The sequence below is a fragment of the Numida meleagris genome, chromosome 6 (genome assembly GCF_002078875.1).
Source record: "Numida meleagris isolate 19003 breed g44 Domestic line chromosome 6, NumMel1.0, whole genome shotgun sequence".
Lineage (NCBI taxonomy): Eukaryota > Metazoa > Chordata > Aves > Galliformes > Numididae > Numida > Numida meleagris.
Window position 1 is genome coordinate 33,030,366 of NC_034414.1, and position 24,737 is coordinate 33,055,102.

The window sequence follows — 24,737 nt, forward strand, 5'->3', positions numbered from 1 at the left end:
ATTCTCAGCCCTCAAAAATTCTTCCTTACACATACGCGTATCTACACAATCCTTACCTAAAAAGGATACAAGAGGAATAATCAATACCTGCAAGGCTACTTGCTCTCTGTTTGTAAATAGTTCCGTTTCAGAAAACTAAATACTATTATTGGGATGAGAAAATCATCTTTTCCTCGCTCCTATGGTAGGTAACAAGGGAAGATGATTTCTCCAGGCCTTGTTCTGGAAGGGCTTTAATCAGCTTAATCTAGCCCGTATCAGGGATAATGTAATATGGTGCTATTGAGAAAAACAGGTGCATTTAATTTAGTTTCTGTCAGAATTTTCATTCCCCTTGGAAAAAGAAAAATGACAAGGATCTTTGAATCAAGTAATAACATCAGTGTAAAGCAGAGAAGCCTGTTGTTTTACTGTTGCATCTGGAAAACAATAAAAATTAAAGCAGAAGTGTTATTTCAGCTAAAAGTAAGGAACTTTCCAGAGTTCAGGCATTATTATTATTATCTCTTTGCTTGAAAAACAATATCAGAACAAACAGAATGTGTTTCTATATTAATTAACTTTTAAGAAAATGTAGATACAAACACAAAGTTGAGCCAACTGTTGTAAATTACATAGTTCACCTGTAATGTCAGTGAAAAAGTATATACATTGCTATATATATAAGCTATACATATAGCTACAGTGTATATTTGCCTAATGAAACATAAGAATTTTACGATTCCAGAGAATGCCATAAAAGAATAAGTTAGAGACCCAAAGAAGGGTCAGCAATATATTGGTCTTGGCACTGTTTGCAAGAGATAAAAAGAAGCCGCCCTTATTGCATTTATCAAGTGTGAATTCCTAAATTGCCACAATCCAGTGTAAGAGAAGCCCTGCTACGCATCCAGAGACGCTTCAGCATCCTGATGTGCTAGTCTGACATCTCTTGTGTGTCAAGAGCACTTATTTTTAGATGGGACAGTCATTAGGGACATAATGTGTTGTAACTACTGTAAAGGAAGTAGTCTAGAGGCAGCAGAAGCGGATAGAGAGAAGCTCGGTACAAAGACACTAAGATTCTCTTTCTGACCTTAATCCACAGAAGTACAGACTTGCCCTATTTTTGGGAGTGATTTTTGGCAACAGCAATCATGTCCTATTGGGAAATACCATGTTTTCTAAAATGAGAAATTCCATGTTTTGCATGCTGAGTCAGAGAAGGGAGAAAGCGCCTTACCAGTAATCCTCTTTAGCTTGAGGACACATGTGAGAGCACTGAAACAAGACCTAGGGAAAAAGAGAAGCCTGAGAGCAGAAGAGTTGTCTTACTGTTCGTCATGGCTTGGGTTGGGATAGAGTTAATTTTCTCTCTAGATGCTCATATGAAGCTGTGTTAAAGATCTGTGATGAAAAGAGCAGTGATAACACACCAATGATTTTAGTTGTTGGAGAGCAGTGCTTACACAGAGTTGAGGCCTTTTCTACTTCCATTTTCATAGACTCTGTCTTCAACTCTCTTGATCTCTAACATAATATGAACGAATCACTGAATCATATTTCAGTGATGGGGCTGTTGTCCTAGATTGCACCTTGCTCCTGCAGTGTTCACCCACCAGCTCTGTCATTTTGAGCTGTGTAATGAAATGAGACACACAGGACAGCTGCTAGTTCTGACTCATTTTGCTTGGTTCTTGGTCCTATGCACAGTAGCTTCCTGCAACACAAAGCTGTAACAAATATAAACTGGACAGAAAAACTTAGCAAACGTGGGGGGTTTAAATGCTCCAGATGAATTTCAGGGGAACACTCATGGAAATGTTGTGTATCAGTAAATTTTTACAGAGAAAAACAATTTATAAGACAATTCCTTACTTTAATAACAGATGACATATGCTTGATTTTGTCTGTACAAAACCTGATGTTTTACTTAATATAAGGTAAAGACTACTCAGTAGGCTAATAGTTTAAATGAGAACTTAAAATAGTTTTGGTAGTATTATAGTATACAGAGCTATGAATGAACATGTGTCCATGCTCTATTCCTATGCTCTATTCCTATCTCCATTTCTTTCAATTTAAAAAATGTAAAGCTTTTTTTAATTTGCGTTTTGGTGTGTTGCATTTCTCCAAGAAGAGTTTGTTCTGCAAATTCAAAATTACTCTATCTCAATTTATTTTACTGTGTTTAGTAACGATGTCTTACACTGTTCCAAGATGAATATAATGGAATAAAGAGCCAATGTAGGTTATTGCTGATGGTCCTGTACAATGTAGGAAAAGGTCTGAAGAAAGCAACCTGTCTGAATTCCACTAACAAAGGTGAGTACTAGAGGAGAGCATGTTCCATCCAAACTCATGAGGATCTGAGTCGAATTTTCATATTACTTTTCCTAGGCCATAGCTAAAAGTGCTAAGGTTACCTGCATACAAATATAACTTTATCTGGATTTGGGATATCTCAAATGCTGATTTCAGTGTCCAGTCTGTAGCTATTTCTTCTGTTTCAAAAGAATCAGAAGACAACAGTGATTCCATGAAAGTACTGGAGGGACTCAATGCTATAAAATAAGGCAAGCATCCTGGGGTCAAAGAGATCTCCATTAATGTATTCATTTGTTACAAATACCCTTAGCCTTTCCCACAACTGCTTTGATGAGGTAACTTCCCATGTGGCACATGTCCCACCTTCGGCAGCCTTTCTCCTATAAGAAAGTAGAGAACAAACTACTGCTCATAACTTCTCACACTCATTCAAGAGAAAAGCTGTCTTTCTCAAGCCAGCCAGTTAAGCATTAAGCAGGAATCTCACCCCTGCTCTCCATCTTCTGGCATGATTTCATGATCTCAGACTACTGGTGGCTGGACCTTTTTCTTTCTACTTGGCAACTTTTAGCTGGCTGAGTGTCTCTGCTTTTTGCAATCTGGTTACATTACAGGGGGTTGAGGGGAAGGACACTGGCCATATTTACATCCTGAACTGGATACTGTATGGCTGTGAAAGATCTAACATGAAAAAGAGTCACTGTCCATGCAAGTAGAAATGTGTATTAAGAGAATCTGCCTAAACTGCCAAACTGCTGGTAACCTAGTTTGTTGCTGCCCAATTCTGAATTTAGACCACCTATATCAATGTCTCCCACGAGCCACAGAATCTGTCAGGAATAGGTGGGAGCAAAGTACAAATGTTTCAGGTTATGGTTTTAGATTTCTACATCGACATTCCATTATGGTCTCAAAAGCCTTTTTTTTCTTTTTTTTCCTTTTTTCCCAGGTCCAGCTCTAGGCAGCATAGATAAGAATAGATGAAGAAAATGCAGTGAGTTGTGGAGCACCCTTTTCAAATCAGTTATCTTGGGGACAAAGAACAATTAGAATGATTTTTTTTTTTGTAATTCTGAGAAAAACCTTGAATGTATTCCTAGTGTTTCTATTAAATTTTGTGGGCTATCTACATAGTAAAGTCTGCTCAGAATAGGAAAGTCATTCAATAGAACAACTGAGACCGTATTTTCCTTTCTTTTTCTGGCTTGAAGCCAGATTTAGGATGGGTTGGATATATTAGCACCTGAGATGTCTGCAGACAGTTTTAATTAGCTGTTTACCTAGTTGGTTTATGAAAGATGATAGGAGACTGAACACCAATTCATGAGATTATTTCGGTGACTACGTGCTCAGAGTGAAGATTTGCCTGTTTTCTATTGGGAGAAAAACAAAGCTTTACAACAATATTAAGAACTTGTGTAGCAAGGATGAGACTGAAGATATAATACTAGTGTTTGACTATGTCCTGTGCAGTTTCTTTACTTGAATTTTCTCTTTAGCTTAAGTTCACTGGCTGTGTAAAGCTTCAGCTGGCTTTCCCACAGCGCTAAAACTGGGAACCTCAGGACACTGGTGCAGTTACATTTTTAACTATGTTCAGTTACATTTCCAACGGCCGCAGCAGCAAAGTGCTGGCAGCAGGTGGTGCTGAAGGGAGCAGAGGTTAAGAGACTAAGCAGAAAAAGTGTGCATCCTTCCATCTTGGTGAGCAGAGGGTCTACACCAGGTGAGTAGGCAGCCAGGTTGGCCTTGGCAAGGCAGAATTCCCTGCTTTGGGGAGGTGGCTGAATTGCGGCCCTGAGGACCTGCCCTCCACCTCTGTGGGTTTTGCACACCAAATTCACCCAAGTGGATGAAGTGAGAGGGAAGGGTATTTGTAGGGATACCTGAATTTGTGGAATATGTTTTGTTTTTTTTTAGCATTGTTCTCTTCTGTATCCCGTGTAAGACAGAAGCCACTGGCTGAGGCCATGTCAGTTACTGCAGGCTGGTCATGTTCAGGAGGTAAAAAGGGCTTTTGTAAAACTATGTGCTCATCTTGATTTCTGTTTTAGTGAATGCCTGGAAGAGAAAATCTGATCATTTAATGCACCATAGTTATGTTTTAAAGGTAAGGCTCTTGTCTGTATTTTTCTGGTCTTGCTGTTAATTAAGTAATAGTACGTTTTTCAGTACAATATCATGAAGCAGCATAAATTCAGCAACTAAACACATGCCGTCCTGTCCTGTGCCTTGCTGTTGTCCCAGGAAGTATGAAATATTAGTATGAAATTAGTTGATGAGCCGCTCTGTCTACCTACAGTTATCTTATTGAAGAGCACATTCTTTCTGGTCCTATTTTATTCTTTCTGATTATGTTTTAATGTTTTTTAAATAAAACATTGCTAAGTAAATTGAACTGTTTTGGCTATCCATAGATACAGCTACTGTTATTTCTCATGACACTGCTTACTCTTCCACAATTTGAAAGCACTGCTTGTTGCTATATTGTTCGTTTATTTTATAAGCATCTGAATTAGAGCAAGCTATCCAACTCTGTAACACTCTACCACCTGCAGAGTGATCACTCACTAGGCAGAGTAATAATACTTTTCAGTACCCTAACTTGTGGTTATGTATTCACTTTATCACCTACATACATATATCTAGGTGGTTAGCAATCCTTTTATGAACAACATGCACACAGTAATTGCTTATTGTAAAAGAATTTCCATAGTATCTAAGCAGTTTATATTTAAAAAAAAATGATTACAAGTAAAACCAGGAGAAATGGCCCAGTGTTTCAGGTATGGAAAATTTATTTTTTTCATTGTCTTTTTTTTTTCTTTGTTTATTTAGCTTCTTCACATCTCAGAAGGCTAGCTGGAAATGCTAAGCTGTGTTTTGGACTGTGTTGCATTTTCATGTATATAACTAAATCTGTGTTTTCCCAGACTGCTGAAAGAATGAACAAAGCAGAAAGAAAGTTTTCTGACAGCTCACAACACTTCTCAGTCATTGGGGAGATAACTGTTAATACTCTTGTTGGATAATAGGCTTGATGGATCCATTAAAAACAAACAAAAAAACCAAACACATAGTCTTAAAGCTCAGCAAGTAAAAATGAAAAGGACCAGATGATATGTGAAAATTAAGCTGGTTTCATTGGTGTGCAACCTGTTTCTCATTAAGCCAGAGGATTAGCAGTGGGAAGTGTACTCCCTCGGTTGCCTGCTGACAACATGTGAAGTTCTACAACTTTATGGGCTAGCCATTTTCTGCACCTCAGGATTATCTGATGTATTGCGTTATGTTCTCAACTTCAATTGAGTTTTTTAATTAATAGCCTAATTTTCTTATGCATTAAAGAAACACTGCATCTTGTAGAGCTATTTTAAGAATTTGCATCCAAGTCATTCCAGTATACAAGACTACTTACTGAAAGGAATTTAATATTTTCCTTATCTCTTTAGGATGTTTCACAGGAGATATACATGACTTGGTTTTTGCTACATTAGACTTTTGTTAAATGTAAGAAAAAGATTTTTCTTGACTGGAAATATCCTTTTTCCTCCCTCAAAATAAGATTTCCCAAACAAAACAGAGTAATTGATTTCTATCTAGATATTTCTATATATGTTTGCAATAAAAGTTAACCCTTTTTTTTCATGTCACTAGGATTCAGACGATGAACTGCAATTGCATAGTATGGGGATTCTTTTGGCTCATTGTGCTGGTGTTTCTTGGCTGGCCCATAAGCATAGCCTTGTGTGCCCTCCATTGATTCCTTTCTCCTCTTGCAACTTTAATAGGACTGGATGAATTAAGTGAAGTGCTGCTGAAGGGCGCATGTCTGGGTAGGCAGTGTGCTCAGAATGTGCGTAATGGCAAGCCCCTCTGTTAAGCAATGAAGACAGCCCTGTGTAAAACAAGCATTCACCTGTATGCTACAAGATTTCAAAGTTTACTCTGTGAATCTTACATTTTTTTCCAGTTCCAAATAATTTACTATTTTTTAAAAAGTTTTTCATTGTGTATATTTCTCTTGTGAGTGTCTGGAAACATAAACAGTTCAGAAGTTTGTCACTGAGAATTTACAATACAAGTTGCAGCTGTTGCTTTGAAAATGGGTAATGACACTGTGTACATGGAGAGGGTAAATAAGTACGTATTGCAAGATTTGAGCTGAGTATCAAAATCTATTTAAATGGTAGAAAATGCTGCCTAGGATGTGGAATGCACCTAATGGATCTGACTATGACTCTTGAAGAGTGGATTCTGAACTGGAAATTTATTTTTGTGAATATTCTATTCTACAGTGCACAGTGTTCGACAGTAAGAGATGTGAGATTCTGATCTGATGTCTTCATAGCATGTATCTTTTCATTTTTACATGTTTCAGTTCTCTTTTACTTTCTTTCCTTAAAAGAAGCTCCTTTTGTACTATGATCTCACTTTGTATTAATTTTCTGTGAACAGCGGCTTTTCAGTGGAACAGCTTTACTGATGTGGGTTCACTGCACTGATTTCAAGTATATTAGATAAATAAAGAATTTCTGTAAACGCACTTACTCACTGAAGCATCTCCTGCTTTATTCTTTTTTTTTTTTTTCCTTTCTGTGGCCCATGTTTGCTAGTTGTTATCTTTTTATTATAGTTTGTTTGTTTTCCAAAAGTATACTTTCTTGCTTCAAAAGGTATTACATAGACTATAGTGACCAGCTGACAGTGTGACAGTGATTTTACATTTTTCTGTGTATTTATAGAAATGTTATAAGGTGATACAACCTATAAGGTGGCTTAAAGAGTTTTAATTGATGGCATGGATTGCAGTGGCATCTGGAAACTGGCCTTGATAGTAAAGAGAACGGCTCTATTTTGCCAAAACTGTAACCATTTGAACAGAGATTTTTCATGTAAAATGTAATCTGAAAAATCTCATGTTGGATATTTTGAAAAGTCCCAAAATTATATAGCTATTTTTGAAAATGAAATCAGAAAAAAAATAATGTATGCTGTAAAGATATGTAAGTAGAGCCAATTTGTTGAGAAGTTCCAATCATTCCATTATTTACACGTTTGAAATTTGATGTAGGGAAGTATAAGTAGGATGGATAATTTCTTTTGCTATTTTCAGAACAGAAGAGGATTACCTATAATGTTTACCAGCGAGCTACTGCAATAAAAAAAAAGACATTGTAAAATAAAGTTTGCAATAACTGAAGTCTTTTTCATTTGTTTCTTTCAATCAGAACTGCAAGAGGCTCGAGCCCTTAAAAGATGGTTTCAGGGTATGAATCCTAGCTAGTAAACAAGACGACCTAAGCTTTGGCCAGGAGTAGTGTTTCCAAAAAAACCCTTGTCCTCAGTTGGCCTAAAATATCTAGCATCATCTTATGCTAATTTAGGTGATGATATGTAGAATTTTAATGTTAGAGGACAAGATCAGAAAAAAAAACAATGCTGACTAAGGAGATTTGATGTGTGTTCTTGGTTTGGTTTTGTTTGTTTGTTTGTTTGTTGTTTCTTGCTAACTTTGTTGTCTGAAACATTTCACTTCCCCAGTGTATTATCATTGAACTGAGAAGCTGTGAGTTCTACTATGGCAGAGTAAATAGCTGAAATGTATAAATTAGTTCTAACATCTAAAGGGCATTTTAAGGTAAAAGCTGGAAATACATGATTCAGACTGACCACAATATGTGTTCTGAATATGGAGAGTGAAGGTGAAATAAATGCAAACTCAAACCCTGAAACTATTTGTTCATATGATGGATTGCCGGTAGGACAGAAGAATACTTTTGTGTTCAATCTACTCAGCACAAACAGAATTGCTTGAATATTTTTTTCTCTTTCTTTTAAAGTTCCCCATAAACATTATTGAAATAAACTTTAGATAAAAATCAAAATTTTTGTTGAAAGTTCTGAAATATCTGCCTATGGAAATCTTTTTCTTGCACAGACCTGAGCTTTTTGAAAACAATTATAAATGTTACTGTGTGACCTTCATATACTGACTTTCTTCTCACTTCTTTCTTTCTTTATTTCTCTCAATGATCTTTCTGAACTTCTGTAGTTAATGCCAATCTTTCCTCTGTTTGGATAGTTAGAACTCACTAAGCTAGGTACAGCAGTGAGGTAAATAGTGTAGGTAATTCTTACAGCATCAATACATAAGATGATTTAGGCACTGGAACATGCCAGAGAAAAGCTGAAGTAATGACTAGACCTTTAGCACTAAGTCCTGGAATATCTCCGAAACCCCATTCCTCTCTGGAGCTAGTTTGCATCAATTGCTGCAGCTAGCATGAAGATAGCCTGCTCATTTGGGAGCCAGAACCTGAAGTTCTTGAAGAGATTATCTGTATCATTCCCTCCTAAGAATCTAAAAAGGACTTACTCCTTATTTCTTCTGTTGGATTGTCTTTTTAGGTGCACCTGGGTAAGGAAGAGTAGGTGGAGGTAGAGAGGAGACAGCTGCTTCCCCCTTTTGTTATAGTTACGATTCTGTTACAGTTCTGATGCCTGAATAGTCTCCTGGGATGTTCTGTCTTATCAGCTGTTAAGTTAGCATCCTAAGCACCATAATGAACTTTTTATTCTGAACACCAGTGGTGCCTAAGACAGCAGACTAAAACTGTATTTTCAGCAACATTCTCCCCACTTGACTTCAATGGTGAAATTTTGCCTATGAGATTTTCACTGATGCCATCTGGTATTTCTCTGATCTTGGATCACTGAGATTTTAGGTAGTTGACCTGCCATTTAAATATGCATTTAACCTTTCAATTCTAACTTTCTTTTTTAGAAGTCCTTCCAGGTTTTTTAATGGTTCAACCCCACACCTACAGCCAATCTTTTCTCCCAAATTAAGGACAGTTTCTGTACTGGCCATTCTTTACAGGAAGAATGACAACAAACACAAATTATAGCTATGCCTGAAAGGTATTTTAAATGCAAGTGCATGTTGCTGCTATCTATAACTCCAATTTTATCAGTGGGACACACTGAACAACTTTATATGAAATACTAATTCACATTTGACTTTTAAACAGTTTAGGATTATTTTCTTTTTGTTTGATGTGAGGTCTTAATCAATCTTAACACCTACCTAGTCTATTTATAGCTCAGGAATAATTTACCAGAAAAACAATGTGATTCTAAAATAAAATGTATGATTAGTCAGGATAAAGAAATTCAAATATTCTGTGTAATTTAATTGTCTTCAATATCAATAAATTAGTATGAAAGAAATTACGAATCTGACCTGCAGATCCACTCAGTGTTTATCTAGTCAAATTCAGGAAAAAGTAAGGGATAAGTTGGGATAAATCTGTAAATAAATTTTTAAAATAATGTTGGCTGAGAAATTTTGTTCAGGTGAAACATACATGAGCGTTACTTGAAAACATGATGCCAGCGTTTCAGTATCTCTTGTCACATTGGTAATATCTCACAGTTCTTTTGTTTTATAGCATCTTTCAAATATTTTATCTCAACATGTTCAGTGAAGGAATATCTCTCACAAGTAACATTAACATAGTCCACATTTTTGATTGGTGTCACTGCATCTCTGTCGAAGTCCTCTGAATGGCAGGGAAATTAAGTGTAATTTTATTATAAGCAAGACAGTATGAAAACAAGACAGCTAAGGGGACTTGAGAGCAAGACAAATCAGACTCAGTTCACACCTTGATATCAAGCATAAGTATTTACTAAATTGACCTTCTATGTTAAGGATGGTGGTAACTAGAATGAAGTATTCTACTAGATTTGAAATCAAGCATTCCAGAAATGCAGCTACAAAATATTTCTGTGATTTTAATGAAGCCCCTCAAGCAAAGAATGAAATCCATTGATTGGTTACAGGAAATGTATGGAAAAGATAGTAAAAAACTTCTTATTAATGCCTTGGTAAATGCTTAGCCTTGTCTGAAACAGAGCTTCTTTACATAAAAAATGAAGTAGACCCTGCTTTGTTTTCTTCAGTAGCTAAAATAATACTAGTAGATAATATTTGCCAATGTTATTCTATACTATTTTTTGGAAAACTATTAAAGTCTAGAAGTAATCCCCTTTTGGAGCCTTCAAATTTTTTTTCCATCACCAGGCATTTCAGAATGGTTCAAAATGTGGTTTTGCTATTTTCATGTTGGTTCAGCTCTGTTTTGTCTCTGTGGTACTTTTTTTACCCTGTGTGTATGCCGTAGAACTAGCTTAGTAAACACTCTCTGAGATCTGAAAAGCATGTTATGTACATATCAGTACTGTTACCGTGTTACATATTTTATTGTTAAAATGGAAACCGTCAGTCTGTTATGAACTCCTTTTAATTGTAGGGAATGTATTACAAGAATGTTGGATTGAAATGAAGATATTACTGATATTTAACACATTGTAGGAAACTGTTTCTGGAAACATTTGTGTATTCTTTATAAAACACAAAATACAATTAACCATTTGCAAAATTGAGTAGAAGAAAAGTATCTTAGCCATTACATGCACAAAAATATTATTTATATTATGAAGGCACCATTAAACTTTTTGGTCCAATATCTGACTGAAAATTTGGAAAATTTAATCAGTAGATGCAACTGTTTTCTTCCCTAAGAAGTCTAGACTTTTGGATGAAGCTTTTTCTCTCACTCTCCTCAATTCCAATTGGACATAAGGAGAAATAAATTGTGAAAAGCAGATAAAATTTGCTTTTGCAACATGATATGTAGTCAAAATATGTACGTTCACACTTGTGTATGTTTTTATATTACCTGAAGTCTGTTTTAAAGCTGCTTTGTTGAAAAAAAAAAATAGCAGTTTTGTCTCCACTCCTGCAAAATTCTAGCTAGATCTTTATAGTCAAAGCATTCTAATGGCCGGCACGATTCCAGAGAAACTTCATCTTGATGACCAAAGTTTTAGCTTTGATTAATAAACTGCTATGTGTGAGGTAATTTTTTCAGCCTTTTAAAAAGGTTAGATAAAAAATTTTTTCTAATGAATTTGGCTAAAAGGTAAAAATTCTGAAAATACTCAGAAACAGAATTTGGAAAAAAGAATAGTTTCTGTCCTTTCATTAAAATGTTTTGTTCACAATTCAGATACAGTTTTTCTGAAAATTATATCTGTAGCTTTCTTCCCTTCCCTTCCCTTCCCTTCCCTTCCCTTCCCTTCCCTTCCCTTACCTTCCCTTCCCTTCCCTTCCCTTCCCTTCCCTTCTTTTCTTCTTTCAGCCCACAGGAAAATGAGATGAGCTGATTTAAAAGCATCCTTTGAAAAACTGAGTGAAATGTTTCTGTGTTAAAAAGAAATAATATGCTTTTTTTTTTTTTTTAATGAATAGAAATAATTTTGCCAAAAGGTTCTGAGCCAGTCTCACATATTCCACTCCTGCTTTTTAATTCCCTTACTACTGTGGTGTTTTCTCCATAGAGTGGTCTAGCTATATCTTTAGTTAATAATTCATATGTTTTTATATGAATTGTCTTACGACTTTGCAAAATTGTAGGTTGGAATCATTACATTTTTGTCATATTCATCAAGTAGCTTAGTGTTCCTAACAAAAACAGTAGAATCCGCCAGTCTTGTAAAATGATATTTCTTAGGATATATTGTGACAAAGTGTTTCTGTGTACACAACAGATTCAGAGAGCCCTATGTATTCATATTTGAAAACAAATTCATTAAAAGTTAATTCCTTAGCTAAAATGCAATTAGAATAGAATGCTTAATTGCTGCTTTTCCTATAATTCTGAGACATCTATCTCTGATTCTGAAAAATAGAAGTCAGCTGAGAAACAATCTGGAAAAGCACACAAGGCTTTGCAGCAGCTGCCAGATTCAGGTTCTTTTTGTTTCAGATCATTGAACTCACTGCAGTGGATTTCAAATGAGAGCTCATGATGACTGGTGAGGAATGGGGTGGGTTATAAACAAGGAGAGTCCTAGGTGATAAACCGGTAAAGACAAGATAGATGTATTAGATTTTCTCTTCTTAGAACTACATGTTATTTGGGGAAGAAAACAAGGATGTTTTTTGTTTCTTTTGAATTAGACTTACAAATATACTCAAAAAATGGGTATTGCATGAGGAGAGTGATGAAATAGAAAATGAGACGTATGTAAACTGTAAGTAATGGAACTTCATGAAGAGGAAGAATATGGGAAGCAATGAAGAAGGGAAAAGATCTAATTCCTAGTATGTTACAGCCTGAGCAGTTCTTAACAACTGACTTTGACACAAATTATCATAGGTGATTGTGACTTGCAAAGAGCTTACAGCAGAGAAATAGATATTTAAAGGTTATGGCAGGGTGCTAGAAATGCCACCAGTTGGGGTCACTGGTAGCAGGGGTCATTTGCCTCTGCTTGTGGCACTGGTCTGGTAGCAGCTGTGATGCTAAATTTGAAAAGCAATACACAGATAGGCTATGAAGTCCTGATCACTTTCTTTAGACCAGGACAGGTGCAGAATCTATGGCAAAGAAACAAGAGTGCAGTATACTTGTGGTGGAGACTGAAGGTGGAGTAGACATAAATCAGGGTGAAATGCACTTGCCTGGCATTTCTGGAGTCTCTCTGTTTCTTCTTCCTCTCTCTCTTTGTCTGTCTTTAATTGATCTTCTCTGACATCTTTAAGTATGTAGGCATTAATCTACATAGCTTATATTATGAGTGAAACATCTGCTTGCTGGATGTTCTACAAATTTGAGCTTTTTGCAGTCACATATGAGAAGGGAATTTAGTTTAAATAAAAACAACCACAAAATTCAATTGGCTGGGTAGAATTTAGCCTTGAACGTTGTTGTTGTTGTTTTTTTCTTTTTTTAGTTATACCTAATATAAATGATCTTCAAACCAGCTTTGCTGCATCTAGTAATTACCCATTGCCTTTGGAATTGTTATTTTTGGTGCTGTGCTATCAGCCAGACACTCACTGATGATGATGGGGTGATACTGAACGAAGAGACACACAGGTGTTCTTCACGTCCCATCTTTCATGGTGTTTAGGTCAGATATTTTTCTAACTAAAAAGCCAAACAGCTGAAATGAGATGTGGAGTCTGCTAGAGAAACTGCCTGTCAGCATTCTTGTGGAAGGCAGGTAATCTCTCAGAGACTGCACAAGATCAGCAACCAAGATAGAGAGGCTGGAAACAGCTGAAGTGCTCCAGACATATTTCTGTCCTCCTAAACTGCTCTGTGTCCCTCAGTGCCGATGACAGCCTGAGGAGCCTAAGATGCAGCAGCTTTCCTGAGCTGCATTTTATTTCCAAGCAGCCTGCAGTCTTCGCACAAAAAAATCTGGCATCCTACCCCTGTCACGCCTGCTATGCTGCAGCTTGTGGAAGAAGGACAGCGCTTCTGGAAGCGAGAAATTCCTCCTGTGCTGGTCCCATGCTCATAGAGTCTCTGGGATCTCCTTGAGCCCTATTTCTGCTGCAGAGGGTATTTAATGGGAGCAAGAGTCTTGGCTGTTCTTTGCAAGTGACAAATGGTAAATAATGTCAGACTCACAGGCACACATTCCTTTCATCTCCATTGATGTTACCTGTGCCTACTTCTCTCAGCTTCCTAACATGATGGTTTAGCTACATCTTCTGCTCCCAGTGCCCACCTCATTACTCCGTCATTTCAGAGCACACTTGAGATGTTTAAGGTTAATTATAGATGTGCTGCAGTACACAAGTGAGTGAGAGAAAGAGACACGGAGAGATGATAACAACAGCCTGCAACTATGCAAAGGCTTTAAATGCTGAGAGAACAGGGAAGGTATTGAGGGAATGTATTAAGTATGAACCACGGGCTATAACTAGGGTGAATGGGGCACAACTGAGAAAGGGAAGTATCTGATGAATTCTCCTGACAAGTCTGCCTGACAGTGTGGTTATTACATTGGGAGACAGTCATCTAGCATGAGAGGAGGAAGATTTCTCACTTGGGAGTTTCAAATTCTGATTGTAAAAGTGTACTATCGGGGTTTAATAGGGAACAACTTTAGGTTGCTGGCAACTGCAGAACTGTCATTTTTGTCTTCTCTTCGTCTATCTCCACGTGCAGTCACATTCATAACTACACAGATGTGGATAACCATGTATGACTTCTTTGTGACAGTGACTCAGTAATGACAGTGACATTCATGATATATGTTGTATGTTTAACATTCTCATCTCATCAGGACTCCTGCCCTTCAGTAAGACTCTACTGTGATGCTTCTTATATTTCTAAAGCACATATTGCTCCAAACAGCTGTCATGGGACAAAATAAAACCTGCCAGAGTGATATTTGCTTCTTATTTCTACAAAAGTAAAATTTCTTCCAAAGATTACATTGGCCTGAGGCTTAAGAGAGGTAATGTTCAGCTCTGTGCTAGGACAAGTTTTACATCCCATGATTCATTGGATTTGGAAAAAGTAGATTTTAAATGAGAACAAAAGTCTTCTGTTCTAAGACATACACTGTACTTTTAAATCAAAATAATGCTGTGGTTGATGTGTTATGAAAAGTTTATTGTTTTTATGGGAACATCTACGGATACCAAAAGAACAATGTGCAAGACAAAAACGAGAGTGATTCTACATGTTTTAATTTTCTAAGTGCAGTCTTACCTACTGTAAATAATCTGAAGTTGGTGGTAGTGTTTGATACTTTAAAGTTTTGAAGGAATCAAAGCTTTATCTTTCTGCTAAATATCTTTGTTTGTTTATTTGTTTGTTTTTCATCCAAAAACCAAATAGCAATTGAGAGGATTTCTGGGAATCATAAAACCCTGGGTAACTTTTTTTATTTGTGGTTTTGGTATGCACAGAGAACTCTACTTGTGTTCTGCCACCTCGAGTCCCAGTACTGTCTTGTCAGCTGGGAAACACATACAGCTTTGCCTGTGTTTCACAGACAGTATTTGTGCTACGCCAATAACACTGTGTAGAGAGCTTCCCAGCATTCAGGCTGTTTTGAGGTATGTGCTGCTCAGGTTTGTTGCATATTTGCCTGCACACCCCACACTGCCACTTGTTCCTTTGCTGCCATGGTGCTGCCAGTAGCCGTGTCATGAGAAATGCATACAGCATGTGGGACCCTTGCCAGTCAGATGCTAGAGTGTTTTTCCCCTAGATGACATGCAATGCATTTCAGTAGGTTCTTGCTTCTTTGTTTGTTTGTTTTGTTTATTTGAAGTTCTGATAGCACTTTGGTGCAGAAAACAAGGTGAATTTGGCCACAGGTGTAAGTTTATCTGGGGACTTTTCAAAGGGCTGTGAGGAAGCCGAAGCAAATTTTGAATTTATGTGCATTGAGTGCTACCCTTTTTGTTTGACCTTGCAGTATGCAGTAAGGAGAGAGAGAGAGAAGGGAGAAGAGAGATTGATGAGCTCTGAAGTGCATCAGGATCCTAGATGTGAGTCCTACTGGATTAGAAATCCAAAACTTGAGGAAGGCATAGAGAAAGCCAGTATTTAGTTATAAAGGAAACAAGAAAATACAAACTATTTTGTGCAGCTTTTGCAGCAAGAGCTGGCTCTGTCTCAGTTTCAGCAGTCTCTTGAGCCAAAGGGAATGTAGGATGTGACAGGAGGGTCTGATTGGAGAGGAATTCAATGCAGCTATCAGCAGTGAGCTTCTATGTAAATACTGTAACACCTCTGCATGGAGGAACAGCTGAGATAACATTGTAAACTAATCTCTAGTGCTAGTGAAGCTGGCCAATCCCTCACATTGTAAGGTTTCTGTAGAAAAGATGTGCTAGAAGAAAAAAAAAAAAAAAAAGGCAAGCAGATGTGGCAACTTACAACAGAGTAAAATGTTCTTATCCTTTCTTATCCTCTTTTCTCCTTCCCTTCCCTTCCCTTCCCTTCCCTTCCCTTCCCTTCCCTTCCCTTCCCTTCCCTTCCCTTCCCTTTCCTTTTTTCTTTTTTTAACTGAAAACAGTGTGTGGTATTTTTCTTTGAAATGGTACTCTCTGCACACATAGCCTGTGCTACAGACTCTGGCATAGATACATGAATTCTTACACAAATAGGCACTGCTATCACCAAAATATTTTCAACTCTTTGTTAACCTGTATCAATTTAGATAAATACATACGCACTTGCAGACCTTATCCCATCACCATTAATTTTGGATGATTTTTCACCCATACCTAGACAGTGAGAGCTGAAGTTTGCCCAGAGCAGTAGCACTGGCGCTCAGTCCTTCCCTGCTATGACCTTTTTAGGTCACTATATTTCACAGCCCTACACCCCCCCTTCTCAGGTTGCTAAGGAAAAATTATATATACATATTTTTTTTCTACATATATACATGTAGAAAATACAGACACACCTTTACACGCATATAGTGTCTCACCTGAAATAGGCTGTGTCTCCCCAAGGCATTTACAGAAAAGCAGGAGCTAGGAATGGCCGAGAACTTTATTGCTACATCTGCTTCAGAGTTATGTTCATAAGTGGGCAGAACTTCAAGACAAACCAGGGCTGGGGTGGATCTAACCACCTCATTAATTCTGCCAGAAGGAAAATGATGCCACCATCTTTGATTTGAGAAGAAATTAAAGTTTAGGAGCCCCTGACGCCCCTTTTGGATATGATTCAGCAATATGTGGCAGTTCCCAGCTTTGTACCCTTTGTCAGAGTCAAGTCACAGCACAGACAGCTCTCGCAACAAAGCAGTTCCAGGTTGGGATGCACTCACAAGCTCTTTGCTCCCACCTCTCTGAAGCTGCATGCAGCCATATGGTGGAGGTGACACCAATAATCTCAACCTGCATGAAGCAGTTGATGCAGCTGGCTGGGTTCCCTCCTCGACTGTTTGATCCCCTCCTTGCCTTTTGCACCAAATCTCCATTCTTGTTCCTGTTGTGCCTTTTGCAGGCCGGTGCTGGGCCATAACACACAGCACTCCCAAGGGATGAAGGACGATGCTGTTCCAATGCAGCCTCTCTGGGACTTGCGCTGACAGGCTCTGCCTCGCATACCATGCCAAGCCCACTTAAGGGATGCCTCTCCCATCTTTCTATTTTTAACTAACTGGAAAAAAAAAAAAAAAAGTGAAGATAAGATGGATTTTCTGGGTTCCACCGTTGGAACAAATTATTGACGTGGATGTTTCAACAACTGAGTAGGAAAACAACTGCCACATTGCATTAATAACACAGCTGGTTTTTTTTTGTCCGAGCTATTCCCATCTCTTCTTCTCTGCTTTATGCATATCACTATGCATTACTGATCCAGTGAGGAAAAATGGGGGGTTTCAGTACACACATTAATGTGAAGGAACAGCTCCCATTTTGTGCCATAGATGTTGTCAGCCAAAACTAGAGAGGAGCCCCATTTTGGCCTGCACACGCTAATCAAAGTTTAAAAGAAGCTGGGCATGCAGGGCTCCCTCCTGTGGCAGTGCAGATGCTGTCCACGTGCAGTGGGGACACCTCCATTGCTGCTACCGAAAGAGCCTCATGGGTCATTGACTACACAGGAGACAGACTGGATTCTGGTTTCCGCTGGAAACAAAAACGAAAAGGAGGGTGGAAAGGTCACGCCCGCAGCATCCCCCACCACCTGCGCCATGCCTCGTGCTTCGACGCGCCGTGGTGAGGTGCCACCCGGGCTGGGCAGCGCCCTGACACCTCGGGCCAGGCACGGCGGCTCACGCTGCCTCGGAGGGAGCATGGAGGGCCCCAGGAGAGCTCCGAGCCTTCCCTCCCACCACTTCGGCGGGGTGCTCCCTATTTGGCCATGCGGCGGCCGGACCGCGCTGCCCAGCACCTGCCTTAGATGGCCGGGCGGCCGCGCCGCGCCTTGCGCCATTCATGGCCGCGCTGCGCCGCCATGGCGCCGAACCGGCCAAATAAGGAGAAGGTGGCTGCCCCGGCCCGCGGCCCGCCCGGCCCCGCCGCGGGCTATAAAGCGGCAGCTTCGCGCCCCGCCGGCAACCAGGCGCTTCTCGGGTAGTCGCCCGCCGCTCGTGCTGTTCCGGTGAGTGGTGCTGTAAGGCGGGACGGAGGGATGGAGAGAGAGAAGAATGGATAGGGGGCACCGACGGGCTCAGCTCCTGCAGGCGTTACCAGCGCTTTGCCTGCTCCTGCCGCGAGCACGGGGACGGGGACGCCGCCCTCTGCCCTTCTCCAGCCCTCGGGAGCGGCTGCGGCTCGACGGGGCGCGGTGCCCCTCCGTTGGCGGAGGGCGTTGGGCAGAGCTGGATTCTGCGATACCAGGCGCTCTCTCATCCACTTTGATCCGTGCCCTGAGGGTACCGCTAGTGATGCCCTAATTTAGCGTTGTGGGAGCCTTTTGAAGCGCGAAGGCAGAGGCTGACGGCTCCCGTCGGAAGCCCTGCCCGAGCGTGGCCGATCCCCGCGTGACCCGCCGGGACCCGCCGAGTCACCCGCTGCCGCCGGGGCCGCCCGTGTCCCAGGGAAGTGCCTCGCGGTGCCCGCAGGGGTCTTTATGCGCCGCCGCTCTGTCTTGCAGGTCCCTACCTCTCAGCCAAGATGTGTGACGACGAGGAGACCACCGCGCTGGTGTGCGACAACGGCTCGGGGCTGGTCAAGGCGGGCTTTGCTGGGGACGATGCCCCCAGGGCCGTGTTTCCATCCATCGTTGGCCGCCCCAGGCACCAGGTAAATTCCTGCCCAAAGATAGGACCAAGCTTCATCCTCTTGCCAGGAGTCAGCCCCACTCCTCAGTTCTGTCCCTCTTCTGCCACCCCAGCCTTCTTGCCCCTTGTGTCCCACTGACACTTTTTCTGTTGTCTGTGCTGCTTCCCTTTCATTTCAATCCCCATTACATTTTCCACTTTGGCTCACCATCGTCTTATCTCTGTCATGGTCACACCTTGCTCCAGCTCTTTCCAGTTCACCAGCATCCCTCCTCTCTCTCCCAGTGAGTCCAAGCCCATTTGCCCCTGGAGCTGTTTCCCACACCATCCTCTAGGCCAGACATATGCTGCTGGTGTTGGTTCAAAGGCATCTCCGTGGGCTGAATTTGTCCCACCCATCTAATCCAATGTCCAACATATCAAGCCTTTGCATTTCCTCTGCTGATTTTGTCTGTCTCTGACTTTGTCTTCTTACCACCTTCTAAGCCTCCTTTTCTGGGGTCCCATTTCATTCTCCTTGTATTTTCTCACAATTTGTTCCACGTGCAGAAAACAGTACTTTTTCTCTTCTGTGGGAAAAAGCTTATCATGCTTTTCATTGTCAATTGAACTTCTGGACCAGAAAGAGGTAGTTGAAAATAAAGGATATATTAAAAAAGAAGTGGGAGAAGTCCTTTGATCTGATAAAAGGAAAAACAGTTTTAAGAGAGAACTTAAAGTTCTGCTAATATTTTAATAAACAACTTTAACAACCTTTTAGTGGCATTACTGTTCGTACCTTTCTGAAAAATAGCATAGTAAATCTAGCTCTGTGATGCTGTCTCTCTCAAATCATGCATTCCTGTATTTTGTTCTTTTAGGGTGTTATGGTTGGTATGGGTCAAAAAGATTCCTATGTGGGTGATGAAGCACAGAGCAAAAGAGGTATCCTCACTTTGAAATATCCCATTGAACATGGCATCATCACCAACTGGGATGATATGGAAAAGATCTGGCACCACACTTTCTACAATGAACTCCGAGTGGCCCCTGAGGAGCACCCCACCTTGCTCACAGAAGCCCCCTTGAACCCTAAAGCTAATCGTGAAAAGATGACCCAGATAATGTTTGAGACCTTCAACGTACCTGCTATGTATGTGGCAATTCAGGCTGTCCTGTCCCTGTATGCATCTGGTCGTACCACAGGTAAAAAAGACTTTCCTTTCAGAACCCCCGAACCCTCCTTCCTTCCCACTCCAAACACCTCCCCCTCTCCCCCCCCCCACACACAAGAAAAAACAACAACCTCAAATTCAAATTTGCAGAAAACTATGCTGTTGGCTTACTTTTTTTAAGATTATATTTATTAAAGGTAACTTTAACTAGCAGAAAAGCTAGTCTGTGGAAGGAATGATAGGAATTTGTCTGCATTGGTTTAAAAGAAAGCACAAAAGATCTGATTTTCCTGCTGCTTGTCATGATGTAAACAAGGAGACATTACTGCAGTTAACACAAGTATTACACCAGTTTGAGTTTAAACTGGGCCTGAGAGTTGCCCTTTGCTGGATCACGGCAGTCACTGCCATCAATATACTTGCTGCTCAGTGTAGCACTGGAAGGCTATTCGTACAGATTTGTTAAAAAATCTGTAGAGGACAATTTTTTTATGGGGATTGTTTGACCAAACAGGAATATCAGGTGTTGACAAGACCTGTATGGAATTAACTGGCTAAAATAGAGCCATGCTACTTTATACTACCTGAAAAATGCCATGTTCTGTTGTCGGTGGTACTGCTCACTGTGTTGTAAGGTTTCTCAGGTGACTCCAGCTGGTTTCTGACATTTCTCTCCCAGGTATTGTTCTTGACTCTGGTGATGGTGTCACCCACAACGTGCCCATTTATGAAGGTTATGCTTTGCCTCATGCTATCATGCGCCTGGATCTGGCTGGCAGGGATCTGACCGACTACCTCATGAAGATCCTCACAGAGCGTGGCTATTCCTTTGTGACAACAGGTCAGTCCTTCAGCTTGACCCTCTTCTGGATACCCTCATGTCTCCCTTGGCCCATCTTCTTTCCCTGGTGTTTTGCTTCTCCAAAACTTGATTTGATTTCTGTGTACCTGCAGCTGAACGTGAGATAGTTCGTGATATCAAAGAGAAATTGTGCTATGTTGCACTGGACTTTGAGAATGAAATGGCCACTGCTGCTTCGTCATCCTCCCTGGAGAAGAGCTACGAATTGCCTGACGGTCAAGTGATCACAATTGGTAATGAACGTTTCCGCTGCCCTGAAACCTTATTCCAGCCATCCTTTATCGGTAAGCGCTTCCAGGAAATTCTTCTTTCAGTAGGAGGTGCAAATGAATCAGAAGTTCTAGAAGGTGTCCCGCTCCCCTTCCTGTTTATCTACATTTTGAACAAAATCAAATGTAAACAGGGCATTTGATTCTCTGCTCCCTGTTAGGTGTGCTTAGTGTGATCACTAGCTAGTAATTAGCCGAGCTCTGGGCTCCTGTTGCAACTTTTAGGCCAGCTTTTAAGCTTACAATTTTTTAGTGCTAAAGTGTGCTCTTATGATGTTGTGAAGTCACCAATGTCAAGAACAGCTTTCAGTGCTGTATTTGTACCACTTGCACTTCTAACACTGATTCCATGAAGAAGTAAAATATCTGGGAGAGAAAAAAAGATGTAACGAAGAAGTGTATATTTACATGCATTGAAATTAAACCTTGCCATGGACAAGATGGCTGGTTTTGCTGTGTGTGGATGCAGCTGATGGATAACAGCAAATGCTTATTATCTAATCCCCAAGCAACAAATGCAGTTGTTCATCAGCTGACGTGTTACTGTGGATTTAGTGTCAGTTCTTTCAGGAAGCACCTGTTAAATTATAAATTGGAATGCAACCTACGAACACTTGCTTCTGGTTTCTTCTTACTTATCACCAAATACTAACATCCTGGTCCATGTCTTGATCTTGCCTTCATGTTTATAAATGGCATAGACTCACAATAAATGAGTTTATCTTATGTGTCTACCTCTTCTCTTACTGTAGGTCTTGTGTCTTTTCTTTGCACATGCATTATAATTCCTAGCTTTTCTATCAAATATTATTAGTTTCTAAGGTTGTCCTATAGTTTGGGTTGTTGTTTTTTTTTGTATTTTTCTATACAACTTAGTGATCAATAAGCAATATTAGAACAAAACAATAGAAGTTCATATTTGTACGGACAGGAAATGCTGAGTGTCGTTTTCACAAAGACTTCTTATATAATTTACTGATCAGCTATCTTTTTTCTCAAGGTATGGAATCTGCTGGTATTCATGAAACTACCTACAACAGCATCATGAAGTGTGATATTGATATTCGTAAGGATCTGTATGCTAACAACGTCCTCTCAGGTGGCACAACAATGTACCCTGGTATTGCTGATCGCATGCAGAAAGAAATCACTGCACTTGCTCCTAGCACAATGAAGATCAAGGTGAGGACTTTGACTCTACTATAAAATATGAATAAGGTTGGGGAAAATGTCCATATCATTAAATTAGGATATAGGAACAACTCATAAATGAGATCATCAGCTGATGGGCAAACGAGAAGTATTTCCATTTAATTAACGTAATGATACTAAAGACAAGCAATTATTACAAAATGGGAAAATGGGACTGTAGATTTACTTAAAGAATATTACATTACCAGCTGCTGAAGACCAGTACGTTACTATATTTCTTACTTAAAGAAACATCTCGCAGTTTGGTGTATTGATGATGTGGGTTAGTTGTGCAGGAATTGAACTGTTAACATAGGATTTTGTTGTTTCTCTTCATCCTAGATCATTGCTCCACCTGAACGCAAGTACTCTGTCTGGATTGGTGGCTCCATTCTAGCATCTTTATCCACCTTCCAGCAAATGTGGATCAGCAAACAGGAATATGATGAAGCTGGTCCATCCATTGTCCACCGCAAGTGCTTCTAAGCACTTTTCCCTACATTTACTTCCCACTCAGGATGACGACAGTATGCTTCTTGGAGTCTTCTGGCAGCCCTTCCTGAAATCCTCAGTCATTGTACAGTTTGTTTACACACTTGTGCAATTTATTTGTGCTTCTAATATTTATTGCTTTATAAATAAAGATCTGGGACTTGCAACCTACAAATGTTTCTTATTGTTTTATTGTAATTATTATTTGGTTAAACATGAGTCTGTGAATACCCTGGGATTTGCAAACTCCCATCAAATTTGTCAGTAGCTTCACTGCATGCATGTCTAAGTTATGTGGACATGTTAGGTCATACTTCATACTTCACAAGAAAGTAATGTTGAGGGTAGACCCAATGAATGGAACAAGTAGAAGGAAACCTCTCACATTCACTCAATGGGCTTAGGATTGTTTTTTTTTTTTCCATTGCGTTAATTATAACCCAAGTAATTTAATATCAACTTACTGAAAGCCAAAGCCTCTCAAGAAGGATTATGCTAATATGCCTAGAATGCAATTTATAACTAATTAACTCAGTACTTGAGAGTCGTACAGTTTTTTTCTGCGGGTTATAAATATTTATGACAGAAAATTATTTCTGGCAGTTTACTCATTTTCATCCATCTCCTTAAAGCCAAAAGCCTTAGTTGTACTAATGCAAAGAAGCAAACTGTTGCTGTGTAAACATACAACTGTTACAACCCTGATTAGTTGCACATCATCATTCATATGTCTCAGGCAGTTTTTAATCCATAATCTTTGCTATTCTTACTACTTGACCTAGATACGCTTTTCATGGGCTTTTGTGTTCCTCACCATGACTTTTTTATAACTGTGCTCATTGTTTTTAAAAAATAATACCTAAAAGGTGAAGAGCCAGAATCACCTGGGAGATTTTCATCAAAATGCTGGAACTGGTCAGTATCATAGCTTGAACTACGTACAGGCTGGAGTTAGTCTAAACTTGATTTAAGAAATCAATTAAAGTATGTATCAAATTAGTACATGTAGTTAGGCACATGCTCAGCTAGGGACCATTACAGGTATTTTAAAAAATGGTATTCTAATTTTATACTCAAATTCTAATTGAAAAAAAATATAGTAATAGGCAGTTTAGATAGACGAACAGAAACTTTTCCTCCCACCTCTTAATCTTTGGAAGGCCATTTAAACTGGTCATTTGGTGGGATTTGCAGTTAAGCACAACTGATCTTACTTTTTGACTAATTTAGACATGCTTACTACTTGTCTCTAGTTTACTTAACAACAGAAGCTTAGGTACTACTGTAATTGCCTACCATTGACACGTATTTGAAATATTTAGCTGCTTCTAGGTATTTATTTGATTTTGGGCATAAAAGGTGGCTGGAATTGTTAAATATAAATAAAATTTGAACATAAATCTGAAATATACTGCACAAAATATCACTGAAATCCTTCCAGTAACAGTACTTTTCACAGTGCAGTACAGATTAATTGCCTGCAAATCTCTTAAGGCAAAGTGAACAAGTGTTTTCAAGAGGTTTCCAGAGTAGGACATTAAGCTGAAATTCACATTATTGAGGAATTGTATGTGTTTTGAAAATACAGGAACTTCACCAGATTTCTGAACAACGGAAATTCAAATATTCAAACTTAAATGAAATTGCACTTTTCTTGCTTTGTCTTGCTTACTATTTGAAAGATTTGGCTGATCAAAGAGGTCATCTCAGGTATTACTGTGAATTATTGAGATGATACTGGACATAAATTGCAACTAATTGGAGCTTAAAAAGTTAAGCAAGTATGCAAAGGGCGTAGGAAGTCAGGCCCAGTGGATTCCTGACTGCCTGGCTCCAATAGGTCAGGAATGGCAAGCATACGGCTGGCAGCACTGTTGTGACTGCGGTTAGAAG

General features: G+C 39.5%; 1 protein-coding gene across 4 annotated transcripts; it reads left to right on the top strand.

Annotated features, from left to right (window-relative positions):
* ACTC1 (actin, alpha, cardiac muscle 1) lies at window positions 69-23,003 on the top strand. 4 transcript variants are annotated; one of them, XM_021401053.1, is made up of 8 exons: window positions 69-4,033; window positions 4,362-4,417; window positions 18,750-18,898; window positions 19,737-20,061; window positions 20,710-20,871; window positions 20,985-21,176; window positions 22,162-22,343; window positions 22,695-23,003. In XM_021401053.1, the coding sequence occupies exons 3-8, from the start codon at window positions 18,770-18,772 to the stop codon at window positions 22,836-22,838; spliced, it is 1,134 nt and encodes a 377-aa protein (XP_021256728.1). In that variant the 5' UTR covers window positions 69-4,033; window positions 4,362-4,417; window positions 18,750-18,769; the 3' UTR covers window positions 22,839-23,003. The 4 variants fall into 4 exon arrangements, with proteins under 4 accessions (XP_021256728.1, XP_021256729.1, XP_021256730.1 ...); XM_021401054.1 differs by lacking the exon at window positions 4,362-4,417; XM_021401055.1 differs by lacking the exons at window positions 69-4,033; window positions 4,362-4,417 and adding an exon at window positions 18,194-18,254.

Bases quoted from the DNA above. Each gene is read 5' to 3' on its own strand.
- ACTC1 (XM_021401053.1), top strand. From the start codon at position 18,770: ATGTGTGACGACGAGGAGACCACCGCGCTGGTGTGCGACAACGGCTCG. The intron at 18,899-19,736 runs GTAAATTCCTGC...TTGTTCTTTTAG, and splicing joins TTGGCCGCCCCAGGCACCAG to GGTGTTATGGTTGGTATGGG. The intron at 20,062-20,709 runs GTAAAAAAGACT...TTTCTCTCCCAG, and splicing joins TGCATCTGGTCGTACCACAG to GTATTGTTCTTGACTCTGGT.